This window comes from Trichosurus vulpecula, chromosome 8 (genome assembly GCF_011100635.1).
Source record: "Trichosurus vulpecula isolate mTriVul1 chromosome 8, mTriVul1.pri, whole genome shotgun sequence".
NCBI classification, from domain to species: Eukaryota; Metazoa; Chordata; class Mammalia; order Diprotodontia; family Phalangeridae; genus Trichosurus; species Trichosurus vulpecula.
Window position 1 is genome coordinate 252,538,747 of NC_050580.1, and position 21,819 is coordinate 252,560,565.

At 35.5% G+C, this 21,819-nt stretch overlaps 1 protein-coding gene across 1 annotated transcript in view; it reads right to left on the minus strand.

Moving 5' to 3' along the window:
- RPS6KA5 (ribosomal protein S6 kinase A5) overlaps positions 1–21,819 on the minus strand; it is a 207,503-nt gene that overhangs the window by 6,854 nt on the left and 178,830 nt on the right. Inside the window, exons 14-15 of the mRNA XM_036735228.1 lie at positions 17,531–17,722; positions 5,737–5,896 (exon numbers count right to left, since the gene is read on the minus strand). Of these exons, the coding sequence (XP_036591123.1) occupies positions 5,737–5,896; positions 17,531–17,722 (352 nt within the window). The remainder of the gene's footprint in view (positions 1–5,736; positions 5,897–17,530; positions 17,723–21,819) is intronic.

The window sequence follows — 21,819 nt, forward strand, 5'->3', positions numbered from 1 at the left end:
TTTGAGAAAAATTTTGTCTATTGACAAAATAATATGATTTTTTTGTTCTTGATAATACCATAGCCTATTATGTTGACAGTTTCCCTAACATTCAACCAACCCTCATTTCTAGGATAAATCTGACGTGGTAGTAGTGTATAATTTTTTTTTTTGATGTTTCTGTGGTATCTTTGCTAATATTTTTAAAAATTGTCAATATTTGGTAAGGATTTGGAGTATAGTTTTCCTTCTCTGTTTTGGCTCTCTCATTTAGGTATTATAAAAAGAATTTGGTAAGATCTTTCCTTTTCTATTTTTGAAAACAGTTTATATAAAGTTAGAACTAACTGTTCTTTGTATGTGGGTTAGAATTTGCTTGTAAATCTATCTGGTGCCTGGTTTGTTGTTGTTTTTTCTTTTGGGAGTTCATTTGTGGCTTATTCATTTTCTTTTCATGAGTCTTGGCTACTTAAATCCTATTTCTAGTTCAGTTTACCTGGCCATTTTATATTTTTGTAAATATTCATCAACTTCATTTAGGTTGTCAGTTTTTCTGACATATAATCAGGCAAAATAGTTTATTTCTTTTGAATTCATTATAAATTCTTATTAGTAATCATTGGTAATTTGGTTTTCTTTTTTTTAATTGTTAGCTAATGATTTATCCATTTTATTTTTTTCTTAAAAAACAACTACTTTAATTCAATTTCTTTTTGTTTTTAATTTTGTTAACTTTTTATTTGATTTTCAGATTTCCTATTTTGTTATTTAACTTCATTTAAAAATTTGTTGGTTTTCTAGCTATTTATTTTGCTGCATGTCCAATTTGTTGACTTATTCTTTATATATCTTTTGTTGATGATATTGTTTGGCGATGTAAATTATCCCACAAATGACAGTGTGCTGTCTCACTGGTGTCATTATCCTTAATTAGTATCTAGTACTTCTATGATTTGTTCCTTGATCCACCAATTCTTTATGATTAGGTTATTTTAATCTCCAATTCTGTTTAAGTATTTTCTTCAATAGGCCTTTATTGAATATTATTTTTATTTCACTGTGATCATTAAATAATGTTTTTAATATTTCTTTTCACCTTTTGTTTGGCAGTAGATAGAGTGCTGGGCTTGGAGGCAGGAAAACCCGAGTTCAAATTCAATCTCAGACACTCACTACCTATATAATGCTAGGCAAGTCACTTTACCTTTGCCTCAGTTTCCTCAAATGTAAAACAGGGATAACAATAGTTCCTACCTCAGAGTTGTGGTGAGGAATAAATGAAATAATGTCTGTAAAGTACACAGCACAGTATCTGGCACACAGCAGGTGCTACATAAATGCTATTATTATTGTTATTATTATTATACCATTATAAATGGTGAGTTTTGTAAAGATGTCCCATACAACTGAGATATATGTATATTCCTTTCTATTCCCTATCAGTAATTGGCAAAAATCATTGCTAACTTTTAAAAAGTTCTATTCAGGTCCTTAACTTTTTTCTTGTTTATTTTTTAAAAATAATATTCCCTCTCCTAATTACATGTAAAACAATTTTTTAACATTCATTTAACCAAATTCTTTCCCTTCTTCTCTCTCCTCCACCCTCCCTCAGATGGTCAGCAGTCTGATGTAGGTAATACATGTGCAATCATGTAAAACATATTTCCATATTAGTCACTTTGTGGAAGAAAATTTTAAAAAAAAGAGGAGTAAAAAATAGTATGCTTTGGTCTGTAATTAGACTCCATCAGTTCTTTCTCTGGATGTGGACAGCATATTTCATCATGAGTGCTTTGGAATTATCTTGGATCATTGTATTGCTGAGGATAGCTAAGTTGTTCACAGTTTGATCACTGTACAGTATTGCTGTTACTATGTACAATGTTCTCCTGGTTCTGTTCACTTCACTCTGAATCAGTTCATGTAAGTCTTTCCAGGTTTTTATGAAATTATCCTGCTCATCATTTCTTATAGCACAATAGTGTTCCATTACAATCATATACCACAACTTGTTCAGCCATTCCCCAACTGATGGATATACCCTCAATTTCCAATTCTTTGCCACCACAAAAAAGAGTTGTTATAAATATTTTTGTGCAAATAGGTCCTTTTCCTTTTTTTGGATCTTTTTAGGATACAGACCTAGTAGTGGCATTGTTGGATCAAAGGGTATACACAGAGTTTTATAGCCCTTTGGGCATAGTTCTAAATTGCTCTCCAGAATGGTTGGATAAGTTTACAACTCCACCAACAGTGCATTAGTGTCCCAGTTTTCCCACATCCCCACCAACATTTATCATTTTCTTTTTCTATCATATTAGCCAATCTGATACGTGTGAGGTAGTACCTCAGAGTTGTTTTAATTTACACTTCTCTAATCAGTAATTTAGAGCATTTTTTCATATGACTATAGATAGCTTTGATTTCTTTTTCTGAAAACTGCCTGTTCATATCCTTTGACTGTTTATCAATTGGGGAATGACTTATATGCTTATAAATTTGACTCACATCTCTGTATACTTGAGAAACGAGGCCTTTATTGGAGATATTTGCTATAAATTTCCCCCCCCAGTTTTCTGCTTTCCTTCTAATTTTGGTTGCACTATAACCAAAATTATCCATTGTATATTTTGTAATGCTCTTTTTATCTCTTGTTTGTCCTAAATTCTTCCTTTACTGATAGATCTGACAGGTTAACTATTCTATGCTCCCCTAATCTGTTTATGGTATCACCTTTTATGTCAACTCGTACCCATTTTGACCATATCTTAGTAAATGATGTGAGATATTGTTCTGTAACTATACTCTGCCATATGGTTTTCTAGCTTTCCTAGAAGTTTTGGTCAAATATTGAGTTTTTGTCCCAAAAGCTTAGATCTTTAGGTTTATCAAACACTAAATTGCCATGGTCACTTGCTACAATATATTTCATACCTAATCAATTCCACTGATGCACCACCCTATTTCTTAGCCAGTACCAGATTGCTCTGATGATTACTACTTAATAAAGTTTGAGATCTGGTACTTTCTTGTTTATTTTTGTTAGATTTATCTACCTCTGAAAGGACTATACTGAGGTCCCCAACAATTATAGTTTTACTGTCTATTTGTCCTTATAACTCATTTAGCTTTTCCTTTTAAGAATCTGGATACCATGGCTTTTGATGCATACATGTTAAGTCCTGAGATAAGTTCATTGTTCATGGTACCTTTTAGCAAAATGAAATTTCCCTATTTATGTCTTTTATTTGAGTCTATTTTAGCTCTGATCTCGTCTGAGAATACGATTGCTACACGAGCTTTTTTGAGTTCACCTGAAGCATAATAGATCATACTCCTATACTTTATTTTAATTGTGTGAATCTTTAAGTGTGTTTCTTCTAAACAACAAATTGCTGGATTTTGCTTTCTAATCCATTCTGCCATTCTATTATTATTGTTAGGAAATAATAATATCTAACATTTATAGAGTGCCATTTGATCCTCACAATAATTCTGTGAGAAAAATGCTATTATGATTTCCATGATACTTTATGATAATTTTTTTCCTTCTTGTTTGATACCTTTCTCTTCACAAAGAAGAGGGTAGTGAATGAGAAGTGTCTCAGCACCAGTGCTCTATGTTTGATATAATTTTTAGCCCCTCCCATTTTTCTTATCTTCTCCTTTTTCAGACCCAAATCAAAAGTTCTTACCCTATTTCCTTCTATCTTAAATCCCCTGCCCTCTACCCAGGCTAGAATTTATTTTGCTTATGACTACTCCCTCCCTTGGTCATCTAGATGGCACAGTGGGCTTGGAGTCAGGAAGACCTGAATTTAAATCCAGCCTCTGACATTCATTACCTGTGTGATGCTAGGCAAGTCACTTAACTCTGCCTTAATTTCCTCATCTATAAGATGAGCTGGAGAAGGAAATGGCAAACCACTCCAGAATCTTTGCCAAGAAAATACCAAATGGGGTCACAAGGGACTGAAAATGACTGACCCCTCCCACTGATGCTCGTCCGTACCTTTGCCTATTGGCTAAATCCAGGTTTTGGCTCTAGGGTCTTAACAACATATATACTCACCCTTGGTCTATATTTCCTGCCCTAGTTACTTGCCAGTGGGCTGAATCTCACTGGAAAAATGGTCCCCTGAGGTTTCTCCTTCGAGTTTCCAGTCACTACTCAGTCTGACACTCTTTCTCAATCTTCACCTAGGTAGTTATGAGAAAGAGCTGGGCTGTCTTGCTTCCTCCTACTCTTCTGTCTTTGCTGTTCTCCCAGATTATCTCTCAGAATGGTGTAATGTTTGAAGATCTTCCCCACCCCTTAAAAGGCCTATGTGACCTGCTTTGAACCTGAGTCACATGAGCCTGGGTCATGAGGGTTGTGATGCCCTCTGGCCCTGAAGAAGGGTATATATACTCTGGGGTTAGCATTTTGTTTTGGGGCTCACTCACTGGAAAAGCATTCATGTGATTTAGCTAGACGAGACTCTGGGTAGCCATTAAGGAGCCCTCCAGCTTTGAAAAACCTAGATTCTCTCTATTCTCTCTCTGGTAACTATGCATGTATTGCTTTTGGTTGGACAGTTGGAAGCCCTGTCTGTTGGTCTTTGCTGTTTGGATTTGCTCTGTTTAAATAATTTGTTTGTAATTTCTGTTTGTATTTTCTCAGAAGTTCAGGGTGCTGATTTTTCCCCTGAACTAGGTGAATGATATATGTTTGATTAAAGGAAGATTGTTGACTCCTTTAAAGTTGCTTTCCTTTAGAAAAGCAGGTCAAAGAACTTGTGCTGGCAGTCCTCCTGTGTGCTGGTGTTATTGGTCTTATACCCCCACAGCAGCTGCAAGTAGCACTGCTGTTACAAAAGTTCAGATCAATTCACAGCTCCCCTAAAAGAATTTGTCTTTCCACAGCCTCTCTGATACTGACTATTCTGATCTTTTGTCACCTCTGCCACTTTTCTTGGCGTGAGCTGAAACTTCCAGGGTATTTCTAACTTGCATTTTCACTGTTAGTGACTTGGAGTGTCCTTTCACAGGATTATTAAAAGTAATTCTTTTTTTTGTGAATGATTTGTTCATATCCTTTGACCACTTATTGCTCAGGGAATGGCTTTTGGTCTTATATATTTCTGCTAGCTGATTTATTAGATATCACACCTTTATCAGATATGTTCGTTACAAAAGTTTCTCCTCCAGTCAACCTTTTTCCTTCTTTTCCTAGTTATATTAGTTTTATTCATACAAAAGCATTTCAATTTAATGTAATCAAAATTATTTTGTAACTATTTTTATCCCTTTTTTGCTTAACTATTCACACCCTAGCCATAGCTATGAAAGGTACCTGACCTGGTTCTTTTTTATGGTATAATCCTTAATATTCACTTCACATTTGCATTTTGAGTTTATTTTATAATTTTATTTCTATGTCTAATTTCTGCCAGAATTTCTTCCAATTTTCCCAGAAACACTCATCGAACAGAGAGTTCTCTCCTGGGTAATTTATTTTTTCCAAAATGATTCAAGACTGGGTTAGTAAGCTTGATTATTTCTGATGCCTCCTAATTGTCTCTTCCACTGACCCTCTTTTCTAAAATAATTATTTTTAACAAAAAGATCACACGGTAAACTTCAAGTGAATATAGTCTTGAGAAATGAAAGCGTATACTTGAATTCCTGCACAAAAAAAGTATATATAGGTACTTACAATTTAATTATAATCATTAAGTCTAATAAAATATCAAAAAATCAAAACCTATTTACCTTGAATCAAATCTTTGGCTTCCTGGGATACATTCTTCCAGGCTTCTCCTTCAAAAGAGAAATCACCTTTTTTAATTTTTTTCATGATTTCTACTGCACTGGTACATGTTAAACTTTTGTCGTGAGACTGGAATGGAACCTGTCCTGACAGCATTGTATACTATTAAGAGAAAAAAGAAAGAAACATTAAATTAAGATCACAGAATGATTGTGAAGTTACTATTGGTAATACCTAAGGATAAAACTGATAATGGTGACAATTTTATTAATGAAAATTACTATTCAAGTATTAACAAACAGCATCACTGCATTTAACACATTATTTTATTTACAGATCCCTGAGTATCCCTCACAATGAAAGAGCCTGATAGTTTTTTGTTGTTGTCTTCCTGCTTTTGCTTGTCTCTCCTTTCTTTATGTTCTTGAGTATGTACCTGAATTCTTATATCTCCACTGAAAATTAAAACAAAATTGAGCAAAAAAAATTTTCTTTAACAGTGAAATAAGCTTGTTAAAAAAGTGACACTACACTTTAGAGGTAGTAGGCACTTCTTAAGTTATCTAGGCCAATCCCTTATTTTACAGATGAGAAAGCAGAGGCCTAGAGAAGTCATATTTAATATAATGCCTCCATATAGCCACCAAAGTGATTTCCCTGTGGTACAGGTCTGACCATGTCACCGTCCCCCACTCAAAAAATCCATTGACTCCCTATGAATTCTACAATGAAATATTGTTTGGCATTTAAAGCTCTTTATAATCTAATCTCATCATACCTTTCCTCCCTCATTACATGACTCCATTTCATACACTTTGTTCAATCAAACTGGCCTCCCTGCTGTTCCTTCACACATCACCCTCCATCTCCTACCTACACGTCTTTGCACTATCTGTCCCCCATTCCTGGCATATACTCCTTCCTTACCTCTACCTTTCGGAATGCCTGGTCTCCTTGAGAATTCAGTTTCAGCACCACCTTTGGCATGAGCTTTTTCTATTCCAGCTACTTAGTGCTTTTCCCCTGGGTTATTTTGTATCTTTTGTTTTGTATGTGTTTTATATTTACCAATATATGTTTAAGTTGTCTGCCCAATTATAATTTCAATTTGTAAAGGTAGAGATTGTTCTGTTTTTGTCTTTGTGACCTTACTGCCTATATGACACCTGGCACATAGTGAGCACTTAAGAAAGCTAATTAATCAAATTGAACAAACATTTATTATTTATAATGATTATATTATATATAATACACATTGTGTTATATATAATATAGTATGTCTATGTTTATTATATACAATAATTTATATATTTTTATGATTTATAAGATACTGCCTAAGACCATACAAGTAGTGAGAACCAGAGCAGAGATTCAAGCTTAGGTCCTTTGTTTCCAAAAGCAATGCTCATTCCATGGCAATACACTGCCTCTGACTCAATTTAATGATAATTTTATCCCTCAAAAAGTAGACAAGCAAATGAGAGAAACACTTAACAAGCACTGTCTTGTATCTCTTTCTTATGTGTATTTATTTATCTTTTCTCACCAACTAGATTCTAAACTCCTTAAGGGCGAGGACAATGTCTTATATTTCTTTGTTTCCTGACCCACTCTTTACAGTTTACATTCTAATTATTAGTAACTTGAAGCATTTTTTCATATAGCAATAGCTCAGATTTATTCCTTTTAAAACTGCCTGTTCATATCCTTTAACTATATGTGTTTATATATATACCCATATGTATATGAATATACAGTCCTTTCTCTTTTCTCTCAATTATAAATATGAGTGGTTTTTATTTTGATTAATTTGAATCAATTCATTATATATATTGGAAATGAGAATCTTACCAGAGAAAACCTGCTGAAAATACTTCTCCTAATTACCCATTTTACTTCTAATTTTAGCTGTAAAGGTTTTGTTTTGCCAAAAACCGTTTAGTTTTATGCAATCAAAATTGTCCGTGTTATTTTTAGCGACTCTTAAAGTTATCTCTAATTTGGGCACAAACTTCCCTAATGCATAGATATGAAAGCTAATTTCTTCCTTGCTGCAGTTATGATGTCTCCCTTTATCTCTAAATCAGGTATCCATCTGGAGATTATCTTGACATGTGGTATAAGAGGTTAGTCTAAACCTAATTTCCACCAGACACCTGACTAGTTTTCCAAGCAGTTTTTGTGCTATATTATTTAGTTTCCAATTATTCTTTAATCTTAAAAAATAGATCTTCATTGAATATATTTTTTATTGCATTGTGATCAATAAAAGATGCATTGAATATTTCTGCTTTTCTGCATTTGCAAGATTTTTTTTTTATACACCCTAATCCATGGCCAATTTTTGTAAAAGTGGCATACACAGCTGAGAAATACATAAGTTCCTTTATATTCCCATTCAGTAAATGCCAGATTTCTGATAGCCAATGTTTCTAAAATTATATTCAGGTTCTTAACTTCATTCTTTTTATTTTATATTGATTCTTTATTTCTGAAAGGGATACACTGAAGTCCCCCACTATTATAATTTTACTGTCTATTTCTCCTTGTAACTTACTTGACTTTTCCTTTAGATGGTTATGTCATTTTGTACATATATATTGAACACTGATATTAATTTTTACAGTACCTTTCATCATAATGTAGCTTCCATGTTTATTTTTTTTGATCACATCTATTTTTGCTATTGTCTTGTCTGAGGTCATGACTGCTACATAAGATTTTTTTCTTTTAAAAATATTTTATTTCTTTTAATCAGCAAAGATCTTCTTGCCCTTGCCCTCCCCACCCTCTACCCCAATTAGGAAATAATGGATAACAAAACTCATCACAAATATGTTCAGGCCAGTAGTTGCTTCTGAAGCTCCCAGCCCACAGATGGTAAGGGGTTTGAACAACTGGTCAGAAGATTAGAGGAGTCTCTTTGCTAGCACTGAGGCAGGACTCTGTTGCTTTGCCCACACTTGGATCTGGGTCTCAGTCCTGGGTGGCAGTCCCAGGGCAAGAAGGAGCACTAGCATAGCAGAGCTTGCAGCAGCAGTGGAGGGGGACCCTCCTCACAGTTCCAGAGTGAGTAGAAAACACCTCTCCTTAGGTCATACCACCTTGTAAGAACTGAAAACTTACAGGTCCCTAGAACTATCTCTGAAAACAGCTGCACAAAACCCCTGAAGCTTGGGACAGTTCACCCTCCACCCTGGAAGCAGAGCTCTACTTTAACAAACAGTTAAAAGTCCAGTAATAGGCTGGGAAAATAAGCAAACAATGGAAAAAAAAAACTTCTGACTATAGAAAGTTATTATGGTGACAAGGAAGATCAAAATATATAGTCAGAGGAACATAGCAAAGTCAAAGGTCCTACAATCCAAAGCCTCCAAGAAAAATATGAATTGGTCTCAGGCCACGAAAGAGCTCAAAAAGGGTTTTGAAAATCAAGTAAGAGAGGCAAAGGAAAAATTGAGAAGAGAAATAACAGTAATGCAAGAAAATCATGAAAAATAAGTCAACAGCTTGGTAAAAGAGACAAAAAAATGCTGAAGAAAATAACACCTTAAAAAACAGACTAGGCCAAATGGCAAAAGAGGTCCAGAAAGCCAATGAAGAGAAGAATACCTTAAAAAGCAGAATTGGCCAGATGGAAAAGGAAGACCACAAGTTCACTACAGAAAATAATTCCTTAAAAATTAGAATGAAGCAAATGGAAGCTAATGACTTTATGAGAAACCAAGAAGCAATAAAACAAAGCCAAAAGAATGAAAAAATAGAAGACAGGGGCAGCTAGGTGACGCAGTGAGTAGAGCACTGGCCCTGGAGTCAGGGGGACCTGAGTTCAAGTCCGGCCCCAGGCACTTGACACTTACTAGCTATGTGACCTTGGGCAAGTCATTTAACACCAATTGCCTTGCCTTCCCCCCTCCAAAAAAACAGAAGAAATTATTAGGGAAAATTGCCTGTAAAATAGAAATTAAAAGAATCCCCCAATCACCTCCTGAGCAAGATCCCAAAATGAAAACCAACAAGAATGTTATAGCCAGAAAGTTCCCAGGTGAAGGAGAAAATATTGCAAGCAGCTAGAAAGAAACAATTCAAGTCTGGTGGAGCCACAGTCAGGATAACACAAAATTTAGCATCTTTGACATTAAAGGATCATAGAGCTTGGAATATGATATTCTGAAGGGCAAAGAAGCCAGGATTACAACCAAGAATCACCTACCCAACAAATCTGAGTATAATCCTTAAGGGGAAAAAAATTAATACTCGATGAGACAGAGGATTTTCAAGCATTCTTGATGAAAAGATGAGCTGAATAGAAAATCTTTCAAATACGAGACTCAAGAAAAGCATAAAAAGGTAAACAGGAAATGGAAATCACAAAAGACTTAATAAGGTTAAACTGTTTACATTCCTACATGGGAAGATGATATTTTTGTAACTCATAAGACCTTTCTCATTATTAGGGTAGTTAGAAGGAGTATATATATATAGAGAGAGGGAACAGGTGTGAGTTGAATATGAAGTGATGATATCTAAAAAATAAAATTAAGGTGTGAGAGAGAGGAATGTATTGGAAAAAAGAGAAAGGGACAGTATAATGGGGTAAATTATTTCACATAAAAGAGGCGAGAAAAAGCTTTTACAATGGAGGCGAAGTTGGGGGAAGTTAGGGGAAGTGAGTGAACCTTGCTCTCATTAAAATTGGTTCAAGGAGGGAAAAAGATACACAGGCAATGGGATATAGAAATCTATCTTACCTTACGGGAAAGTAGAAGGGGAAGGGGATGGGGGATGATATAAGGGAGGACAGATTGGAGGAAGGGGTAGTCAGGAACAAAACACTTTTGAGAAGGGACAGGGTAAAAGGAAGGAGAGAATAGAATAGATGGAGGTAAGGGGAACAAGAGGGAGGGAAATATTAGCAATAGTAACTGTGAAAAAAAATTTGAAGCAAATTTCTCTGATAAAGGCTACATTTCTCTAACATATAAAGCTAACTGTGTCCAATTCCCCAATTGATAAATAATCAAAAGATATAATCAATTTTCAGATGAAGTAATTAAAACTATGTATAGTCATATGAAAATATATCCTAACTCACCACTGATTGGAGCAATGCAAATTAAAACAATTCTGAGATATTACCTCATACCTGTTAGGTTGGCTAACAGGACAAAAAAAGTAAATGACAAATGTTGGAGGGGAGGTGGGAAAAATAAGACTTTAATGAACTGTTGGCAGAGTTGTGAACTAATTCAACCATTCTATAGAGCAGTTTGGAACTAGGCCCCAAAGGCTATAAAGGCATGCACACCCTTTGACCTAGCCGTACCAGCGCTAGGTCTGTATCCCAAAAGAGATTTAAACAAGAAAAGGAATTACATGTACAAACATATTTATAGCAGCTCTTTCTTTGAGGCAAAGAATCAGAAATTGAGGGGATGCCCACCAACTGGAGAACGGCTGAACAAGCTGTGGTATGTAATTATGATGATATGCTATTGTACTTTAAGAAATGGTGAGCAGGGCGCTCTCAGAAACACCTGGAAAGACTTGCATGGGCTGATGCAAAGTAAAACGTACTGGGTACAAAGCAACAGCAATATTGTAGGATGATCAGCTGTAAATGACTTAGGTATTTTCAGCAATACAATGATCCATGACAACTCTGAAGGACTTAGGATGAAAAATCGTATTCGTCTGCAGAGAAAGAACTGATGGTGTCTGAATACAGATCGACGTGTACTTTTTTAAACTTTATTTTTCTTGAGATTTTTTTTTTTGGTCTATGTTTTTTTTTGCATCATGACTATTATGGATTTGTTTTGCATCACTACACATGAATAACCTATATGGAATTGCCAGCCTTCTCAATGGGGTGGGGTGGGGAGGACGGAGGAAGGGAGAGAATTTGGAACTCAAGGTTTTAAAAAAAATGTTAAAAACTTTAAAAAATTTATGTGTAATTGAGGAAAAATTAAATACTAAATAAATACAAAAAATGAAAAAAAATATTTTTAGGCTATCAAAATAAATTTTCACATTGCCCATATCCAAAATAACTTTTTCTCTTTCTGAGTCTTCCACCTCTCTAACAGGAGGTAGGTAACATATTTCATCATTAGTCCTATGGAATTGTGGTTAGTCATTAATTACATTGATAAATGAGTTCAGCAGAATAGAATTCCACCACAACTTGTTCATCCACTCCCTAATTTATGGGAACTCCCTCAGATTCCCATTTTTTGCCACTTCAAAAAGAACTATAAATATTTTTTGTACCTCTTCAGAGTTTGTTTTCTGCAGTATTAATCTCTCCTTTAATCAGCCTCCTATTAATTCCATGGTGCTCCCCACCTCCATTCTTCCATTTCCTCCTATTTTTGTTAGGCAAAATAGTTTTCTGTCTCCACCTCTGTGTGTGAGGTTCAAGTGCTAGCTATTCCCCCTAATTCCCCTCTCCTTTTTTATATAGATGTCTACTTGCACACACTGATTATGTGAGATAATTTCCCCTAATCTTCCTTTCCCTATCTCTACCCCCAGTATATTCCTGTTCCCCTATCTTTCCATACTTCTCTTTTTTTTGGAGGGGGGAAGGCAGGGCAATTGGGGTTAAGCAACTTGCCCAAGGTTACACAGCTAGTGTGTCAAATGTCTGAGGCCACATTTGAACTCAGGTCCTCCTGAATCCAGGGCTGGTGCTCTACTCACTGAGCCACCTAGCTGCCCCCATACTTCTCTTAAGATCATCGAGACATAATAGAACCATTCCCAGGCCTTGTCTAACTGGACTCCCTCTAGGACTCCTTTGATGGACTGTCTTGATGGTCGGGCCCAGGGGGGCTACATGTATCATCTTCCCATATATGAAAGTAAATGGTTTAATTCTATTTAATCCTTTATCATTTTTCATTCATGTTTATCTTTTATGTTTCTCTTCACTCCTGTATTTGAACTCTAAAGCTTCTATGCAGCTCTGGTCTTTTTATCAGGATTGCTTGAAGTCCTTGATTTTATTAAAGTCCATTTTTTCCCTCCTGGAGCATTATATTCAATTTTGCTGAGTAAGTTATTCTTGGCTGTAAGCTCATATCCTTTACCTTCAGGAATACTGCATTCCAAGTTCTTTACTAATTTACAGTGGTAGCTGTGACTCACGTGTAATCCTGACTGTGGACCCTTGACACTTTAATTCTTTCTTTCTGTTTGCTCACTTTTTTTTTCTTTGATCTGTAAATTATGGATCCTGGCTGCGACATATCTGGAAGTTTTCATTTTGGGTTTTTAGGAGGTAGTCAGTAGATTCTTTCTACTCCCATTCTGCCTTCTGATTCTGAGCAATCTGGGCAGTTTTCTTAGAAGATTTCTTGAAATAAGATAACTAGTCTCTCTCTGTCTGTGTGTCTCTCTCTCTCAGTCACGGAAATCAAGACAGTCCAATCATTTCTAAGTTTTTTCTTTTTGACCTGTTTTCTAGGTCAACTGTTTGCTTATGAGATACCTTATATTTCCTTCTATTTTTTTCAAGTTTTGAACTTTAATATTTCTTATTGCCTCATCGAGTCAATGGCTTCTATTTGGTCTATTCTAACTTTCAGGGAGTTTGTTGCTTGGACAAGCTTGTGCCGAGCTATTAATTCCCTTTCCAATTCTTTCTTCCATAGCACTCATTTCAATTCCAATTTTTCTTGAAGTACTTTCATTCCATTTACAAAATAACATTTTAAATTCTTTTTTAGACTTTTCTTTCATCTCTCCAGAAATTCTAATTGAATTTTTACCCAAGCTGTTTTTTCTCTGAGGCTTTGCTTATATATGTTTTGGAGTCATATTCTCCTTCTAGGTTTGTTTTTTGAGCTTCCCTGCCACCAAAGTAGCTCTTTATGGAGGGATTCTTTTTTTTTGTTTGCTCATTCCACCAGCCTATTTCCTGACTTAGAACTTCACGTTAGAGCTGGCCTCCGTGGCACTTCTGCAGGTTAGACCTGAGCTGGTCCTTTTGCAGCTTTCTTGGGTTAGTGTTATATTCTTCCAGGATCTTAGAGACAGGACCTGCCAGCTCTCAGTGCTCTCAAAGTAGTCTGATCCTGTGCCAAGTCTGACTGCTGCTCCTCTTGTCTGAGCTCTCTGAGTTCTTAAGCTGGGTTTGGGTCTTGTGCGAAAGTAGACTGCTGCTGCACTCTGCCTCCATCAATCAACTGGAAAGTTATGTTGGTTCAAAACAGTAGAACTGTAAGTTCCTCTTTGGTTTGAAATTCTTGCCCTAGTTATTCCTCTGCTGGCTGGGCTAGATGGTAGAAATTAGACCCTATTTTGAGCCTATGGTATAAGACACACTCCTGTTGCTACTGGCTTCTGACCTTCCTCCTTTCTCAAAATACCACCCAGAGCCTACCTACCCAGGAACACCAAGCCCATGATTAAGTTCTCTTCTCAAAGGAAAACAATAAATGTTAGAGAAGATATGGGAAAATTGAACACTGATGCACTGTTGGTGGAGTTGTGAACTGATCCAACCATTCTGGACAGCAATTTAGAGCTATGCCCCAAAGGTGAGTTACTAGGTCTGCATCCCAAAGAATTCATAAAAAAGGGAAAAGGGCTATATCCCATGCAAAAATATTTATAGCAGCCCTTTTGGTAGTGGCAAAACATTGGAAATTGAGGGGATACCCATCAACTGGGGAATGGCTGAACAAGCTATGGTATATGAATGTAATGGAATACTACTGTGCAATAAAAATTTATGAATAGGTAGATTTCAGAAAATCCTGGAAAGACCTGTACAAACTGATGCAAAGTGAAATGAGCAGAACCAGGAAAACATTGTACACAGCGTCGGCAACATTGTGTGATGATCAACTACAAATGACTCAGCTCTTCTCAGCAACACAATGATCCAAGATAAGTACAAAGGACTCAGGAAAGAAAATGCCATCCTTATCCAGACAAAGAAGTGATGAACTCTGAATGCAGATCAAAGCATATTTTTTCACTTACTTTATTTTTTCTTGTGTTTTTTATCTGTTTCTTCTTTTACAACTGTAACTAATATGAAAATATCTTTTACATGATAGCACATATATAAACTATATCAAACTGCCTACCATTTTCAGAAGAGGGGAGGAGAGGGAGAAAAATTCAGAACTCAAGATTTTGTAAAAACGAATGCTAGAAATTTTCTTGACATGTAACTGGGGAAAAAATAAAATACTATAAAACAGTTCCCTTCTCAGTCTTAGGGCACTGTCTCAAGCTTCTTGTGCCAGGGGGTAGGGAGCTGGTCACTGGCTTTCTGTACCAGGGACTCCAGGGCTGTTAGCTTGCCTGCTGCACTGGGGTCTCCCAGCCCAGTCTGGCTAGCTGTGCTGGGGCTTCTGGATCTGCTAGGCCTGACAACTAGCCTATCATACGGGGGCTCAAGACCTCACAGCTGGCCCACCGTGCCAGGACTGTGGGGCCTCAGTTGCTGATCTGTGCTGGGGCTAGTAGCCTCCTGCTGGCTTACCCTGACTGCCTGTGGTGGGCTGTGCTCCCCTTTTACCCAAGTGAGACAGACCTTTCCTATATTCCTTCCAAGTTATCTTCAGCTGGAAAATTGTTTCATCCTGTTTTTTAATGGGTTCTGTTGCTCCAGAATTCATTGTGAGGTGTGATTTTAAAGTTGTTTCAAGGAAAACTGGGAAGAGCTCAGATAACTTCCTGCCTTGTCTCCACCATCTTGGCTTTGCCTCGTGTGTATTTTCCTCCTTCCTATTTGCTTATGCTTTTTTCTTCTTTCTGCCCCACTTTACTTTCTTCTTCATTTAGTACAATAATTTAAGTGATTATAATTAATGAAATTTGAATCCACTTGCAGAGAAAAAATAGAAGCTAATACTGCATTTTTCAAAATAAACTGATTTCTAATTTTGTAAGCTTCATATCAGAATTGTTGAAATGATAAATTAGATCTTGAAGGTTTTACAAAAATAATACAATAAAGGCTTAATGCTGCTTACATATAAAATACTTAGAATTTCATCAATATGGATGCTCCCTCTAACAACACAGACCGCAACCCCTCCATACCTTAGTATAATTTTAATAGCTGCTCCATTCCACCTACATCCCAAATATTTATTGAATGGTGAATAAATTTCTGGTAATGAATCTCTTTAAATTACATAGCCCACAGCTTAGACTACCCCTGAAGTCCTTCTAGGTTAGTAAGCCCTGCCAGAACTTGCAGTATGTTCTTATAGCCTTCAAGAGTAAAGGTTACCTCAATGCTATGATTTTCAAGAATCAAGGCTACTTTCATGCTATGATAAGACATCAGGGGAGACAACTTAAATAATATACTAACTGGAAGTAATCTCTTAATACTTTTCTCTCATAACACTTTGTACTTCTGTAAAGCAATCTAATTATACTCTAATTTATAATACATTTATATGGGTACATGTTTTATCTTTACTACTAGATGGTAAACTCCTTAAAAGCTAGGGCTATGACTTATTTACATTTACATTTCCCAAAGGGTCTAGTATGTATGACAGGCACTTAATAAATGTCTTCCGAATGGAAGAATGATGATAGGAAATGGCATCAGGGGACACACTATTGCTTATACAGCCCATTGTTGTGTTTCTGAAAGTGGCAATAAATATTTTGTGACACTAGGGTTGCTACATCCCATGAAATATATCGAATGGTACCTTACACATTCCTAAATTGTTCTTAAAAACTTACAATAAATCACTGATTAATTTAACTAACTCATTCTTGGACTTATGTTTTTAGGTTATACAGCCTCTCAGGAGAGAAATTTTCTACAATTTTATGGTTTTAATGAAAGGCTAAATAACACCATCTCTGTACTATCCTACTTTCATCTTATACAAAACATACTGTTAATTTATTTTGATATTATACTCTAGCTTCTTCAAATAGAACTCAACTTATTTGTGTTTATTCATATCACAAAATAAAGCTGCTCAATAAATATCTTTGCATATAAAAGGCATTATATTTAATGCTCATGTAAGAGCCCAAAATTCAAAATGAAGAAAACAAATAGTACTAATACATTTAAAACATACCAGCAAATGAATCTGCTGAAGTATAAGCAGAAAAAAACATAAAAAGAAACTATGATAGCTTGAGAGACATCTCTATATGGATATATGACATATTCAAATAAATTAAGAAAGAACTTGTAGGGATATGAAAATTACAAGCTTAAATAAAAGAAAAGGCAAAAATAAGTAAGAACATGCCCAGAAGAGGGTGAGCAGAATGGTGAGGGGACTGCAGAACATCCCATACACTGAACAGATTAAAGGAATCTGGAGAGAAGACTTAGGGCTGATTCGATAGCTATCTTCAAATAACTGAAGGGCTGTCAAATGGAAGAGGAATTAGATATATTCTGTTTGTCCCCAGAGGGCAGAACTAGGAACAACAGATAGATGGTAAAGACAAGATGATTTAGGCTCAAAGTAAGGAAAAACTTTTAATAATTAGAACTGTTCCAAAGGGAAACGGGATGTCTCTGGAATCAGTGGATTCCCTTCAATACTTTGAGCAAACTTGGACGACCAATTCTTGGGGTGCTGTAGAAGAGACTTTTCCTCAGGCACAAGTTGAGGTTTCTTTTATCTTTTAGATTCTGTGATTTTCAGAAATCTAGTCATCTGTGTATTTTGAATAATTAAATCCACTGATATTCCCAAATTCAACAATGCAATAGCAGCAAGATATCAATTCAATATGCTCAACTACTTGGACAAGTTTATTACACTGAAAAAAACTCACCAAAATGACTCCCAAGCTCCACAGATCACAAGATTCGTCATAGCCATTATGATTTAAGAGCTCTGGAGCAGCATAATGAAGGGTAAAGCATGGCGTCTTAAGAGGCTGATTATCAGGCGGCTTTAAACGTGCAAATCCAAAATCAATCACCTTAATTTCCAAATTATCATTTTCATCAGTGAACAATAAATTCTGTGAGATAAAAGCACAAAAGTTAGATTAATGATTAATATTCCAGAATAACAGTTGCCTCAATACTTTCCACATATTATCTCATTTGCTCTTCACAACCCTATGAGGTCGGCACTACATTATCACCCTTATTTTACAGATGAGGAAACTGAGAATTACCACATAGCTAGCAAATCTCCGCTTCCTCCAAGGTCATCCTTCTTTCCACTGTACCATACTTCCTCCCCAGAGGAAAAGGTCCTTAGATATATGCTATTTATAACTATAATTTAGAGAAGAAGCACAGTATAGTAGCTCAGGAACAAACGGACGTTGTTTTAGGTGGATTCTACTTCTGACTTTGTGAAAAATACCAAAGTGTCAACAGTGGGTAAAACACATGATTTTTCTATGCACAAACATGTCATCTGGCAAACATGGATAATATATATTTCCATCTCTAAAGAGAGTTATCATAAGGATTGAGAAATAACTGAACTGTGCTTTTAGATTAAGTGCAGAATAACAAACTGTTAAGATATTTCTGATTGTTTAAGAATTCAGCAGTATAGAAGCTCAACTCTACTTAGCAGAATATGTGGTACATGTTACACATAGATTAAGAAAACTTACATAAATAAGTCTCATGTGCTATTCTGCAAAGAATGGCCAATAGGCTACATTAAAAATGTTACTGAACAGATTGTTAGTACTGCATAAAAAATGTACTTCTGCTAGAATTTACTATAAATATTGGTACATTGGCAAATGGACCAAATGTAGGGAACAATCCTCAACTCTCCCAAATTACATCAGAGTTCAAGTTCCCAGATTTATGTGACAAACAATTCTTAGGAAAGCTCAGGAAAGTATTAGAATTAAATTGCTGTCAAGAGTTGGTATGTTATGTTGTATTGTCCTGGAAAACAAAACTTGATTAGGAGTCAGGAGTCCTGGGTCCCAGTTCTCATTTTGTTGCCTATTTAACTCTGACCAGTCTCTCTCTGAGTCTCATCATTAAAACGAGGAAATAAGATTAAATGATATCTAATATTCTTTCTAACTATATATTTAATGTGTTTCTTTCTATTTAGTTTCTGGCAATTAGAGAAAGACACATCTTTATACTATCTTTAGTTGGCAGTTTGTGTTTTTGAAATATTTTTAAAATGTGGAAAATTTATTGCCATTTGAATACAGTAATTTTTTATTTACATTGATTCTCTGTAACTGGCAAGTGGAAATAGGTTGTTAAATTCAAAAGAAAAGAAATTTTGTGTTAGTATTTTAATTATGGTTTCTTTTAAATAAAAGAATCTCCTTTATTGCTGTTTTGCTTTTTACATGTACATAGTTTTCCTTAATACTCCTCCCCTTACCAGAGAGCCATCCCACATAAGAAGTCTTTTCTTATAACAAAAAGAAAAATTGGAAAAAAAATAAGCACAACCAGGCAATACACTGAAAACGTCTGAAAACACATATAAACATTCAATGCTTGTGGACCTCTCACCTTCACAAAGGGGTGTGTTAAGAATGTACTCTTATGTATCTTCATTCGAGACATGCTTGTTCTTTCTAATTCTGCAACGCTCACGTTTGATTTTGTGTGATGGCTGTTCTTAACATTTACATTGCTGTATTCATGGTGTATCTGTATCACGGCTCTGCTCACTTCATGTAGATACTTCCAGACTTCTCTGTATTCATCACATTAATCATTTCTTACGCACAATAATATTCCATTACATTCATGTTCCATAGTTTGCTTACTCATTCCCCAATCAATGGACATCTACTTTGTTTCCAATATTTTGCTATAGTAGAACACTCCTGTAAGCACTTTGGTTTATATGGGGACTTCCTTACTTTCAGTGACTTCCTTGGGATATGTGCCCCAAAATGGCATTTCTGGCTCATAGAATAGGGACATTTCAGTTGTTTTACTTGCATAACTCCAAACTTCTTTTCAAAACGCTTGTACCAACACACAGTTCCCCTAATAATAGACTAGTGTGACTTTTCCCGCAACTCCTTCAATATTGACTTTTGCCATCCTTTCTGATTTGCAGAGTGAAAGGTGAAACCTCAAAAAGAGTTGTTTTGATTTGCATTTCTTTTATTATTGGTGATTTGGAGCATTCTTTCTTGTAGTTGTGAGCACTTTGCAATTCTTTTGAGAACTATTGATTCATATCCCTTGACTACTTATTGACTGGAGAATGGCTATTGTTACAAATATGTATAGTCATATATAAATAAAATACTCATATACATGTATGCAACATGAAACATAATTTTAATTGGTTATATATCTTGGATACCAAATCCTTGTAAAGAAATTTGATTTTTTTTCCCACACAAATTTTCTTTCTATCCTAGAATCAATTTTGTTAGCTTTTCAGAATCATACATTTTTTCTTTTGTAATTAGCTTTATCCTTTGTTTGGTTAAGAATACATCTCCTACCCATAGTTATGAGATGTGTACAATCTGCTTTTTTTCTAAATTTTTTTAAAAAAATTTATTTCAGACTCAAATACCAGAACAGAAATACAGCAAAAAAAAAAAAACAAACCCATATCATAAACTTAAAAACAAAGAAAAAAAAGCATGTCATGTGCATAGCAGAACATAAGAGAGGATTCAAAGTTTGGAATTATAAATTTTCATTTCAAGAATGCCTGTAAGATAAATACTAAGATTGTTGTGAGCTGTCCCTCTTTTTGCTTCCTTGTAAGTTTTTTGCTCTCTGCTGTATACTTTTTACTTTGTTCTTTTTTCGCCCTTCCTCCCCACTCTACTCCCAGATATAGATGCATACATACACTTATACATATATACACATGTATACATGTATAGACATATATTTTCCTGAACAAATTGATCTTTGTTTTTATGTTTGTGCATATCTCATTTGCTATCCCTCCTTACTCCTCTACTTTACTTCTACCTGCTACCTTGCCCTTCTATTACTTAGCCCAGCCCCCTCCAAGAATCCCTCCCCTTTTCTTCCATTTCCATAAATCCAAACATCCTTCTGTAGCCCCCTATAACCTGTTCCCTTACCTTCCCCTGAAGAGATCCTTCCCTTATCCTCTCCTTCTCATTTTGGGATCTTTTTCAGGAGGTGATCAGTGGATTTTTCAATTTCTATTTTACCCTCTGACTCTAGAATATCAGGGCTTTTTCTTTGAGATTTTCTTGAAAGATGATGTCTAGGGCCCTTTTTTTCTTGATCATGGCTTTCTGGTAGTCCAATTATTTTTTCATTTTAAAAACTGTTTTGTTTTTTGATGTTTATTGATGATGACTCTTTTTTTGTTTTCTTAATGAAGTCATTAGCTTCCACCTACCCAATTCTAATGTTTAAGAATTTTTTTTTTCCAGTGTGTTTCTTACCACCTTTTCCATTAGGCCACTTTGACTTTTTAAGTTCTTTTCTTCAGTGAAATTTTGTACCTCTTTTTCCATTTGGCCAATTCTGCTTTTCAAGGCACTCTCCTCCTCATTGGAATTTTGGGTCTTTTACCACTTGGCCTAGTCCGTTTTTTAAGCTGTTATTTTCTTCAGTATTTTTTGGGCCTCCTTTACCAAGCTATTGACTCTTTTTTTAAAAATGATTTTCTTGCACCTCTCTCATTTCTCTTCTCAATTTTTCCTCTACCTCTCTTACGTGATTTTAAAAATCCTTTTTGAGCTCTTCCATGGCTTGAGACTAATTAATATTCTTCTTTGAGGCTTTGAATGTAGCAGTTTTGACTCTGATGTCTTCTTCTGCATGTGTGTTTTGATCTTCCTTTATCACCATAGTAATTTTTTCTATAGTCAGATTTTTTTTCCTATTGTTTGCTCATTTTTCCAGCCTATTTCTTGACTTTGAACTCTATACTAAAATGGGGCTCTGCTTCTGGGGTGGAGGGCTCACTTTCCCAAGTTTCAAGGTTTGTGTGCAGCTGGTTTCAGAGCTAGTTCTGGGGGTCTTTAAGCTTTCAATTCTTCCAAAGTGGTATGATTTAAGGAGAAGCATTGTCACTGCTCTCCTGGCTTTTGCTGTGGTTTGTGAGTGACCACAAGTATTCTTCTGCCGTGGAACTGTGACCAGGGTCCTTGCTCCT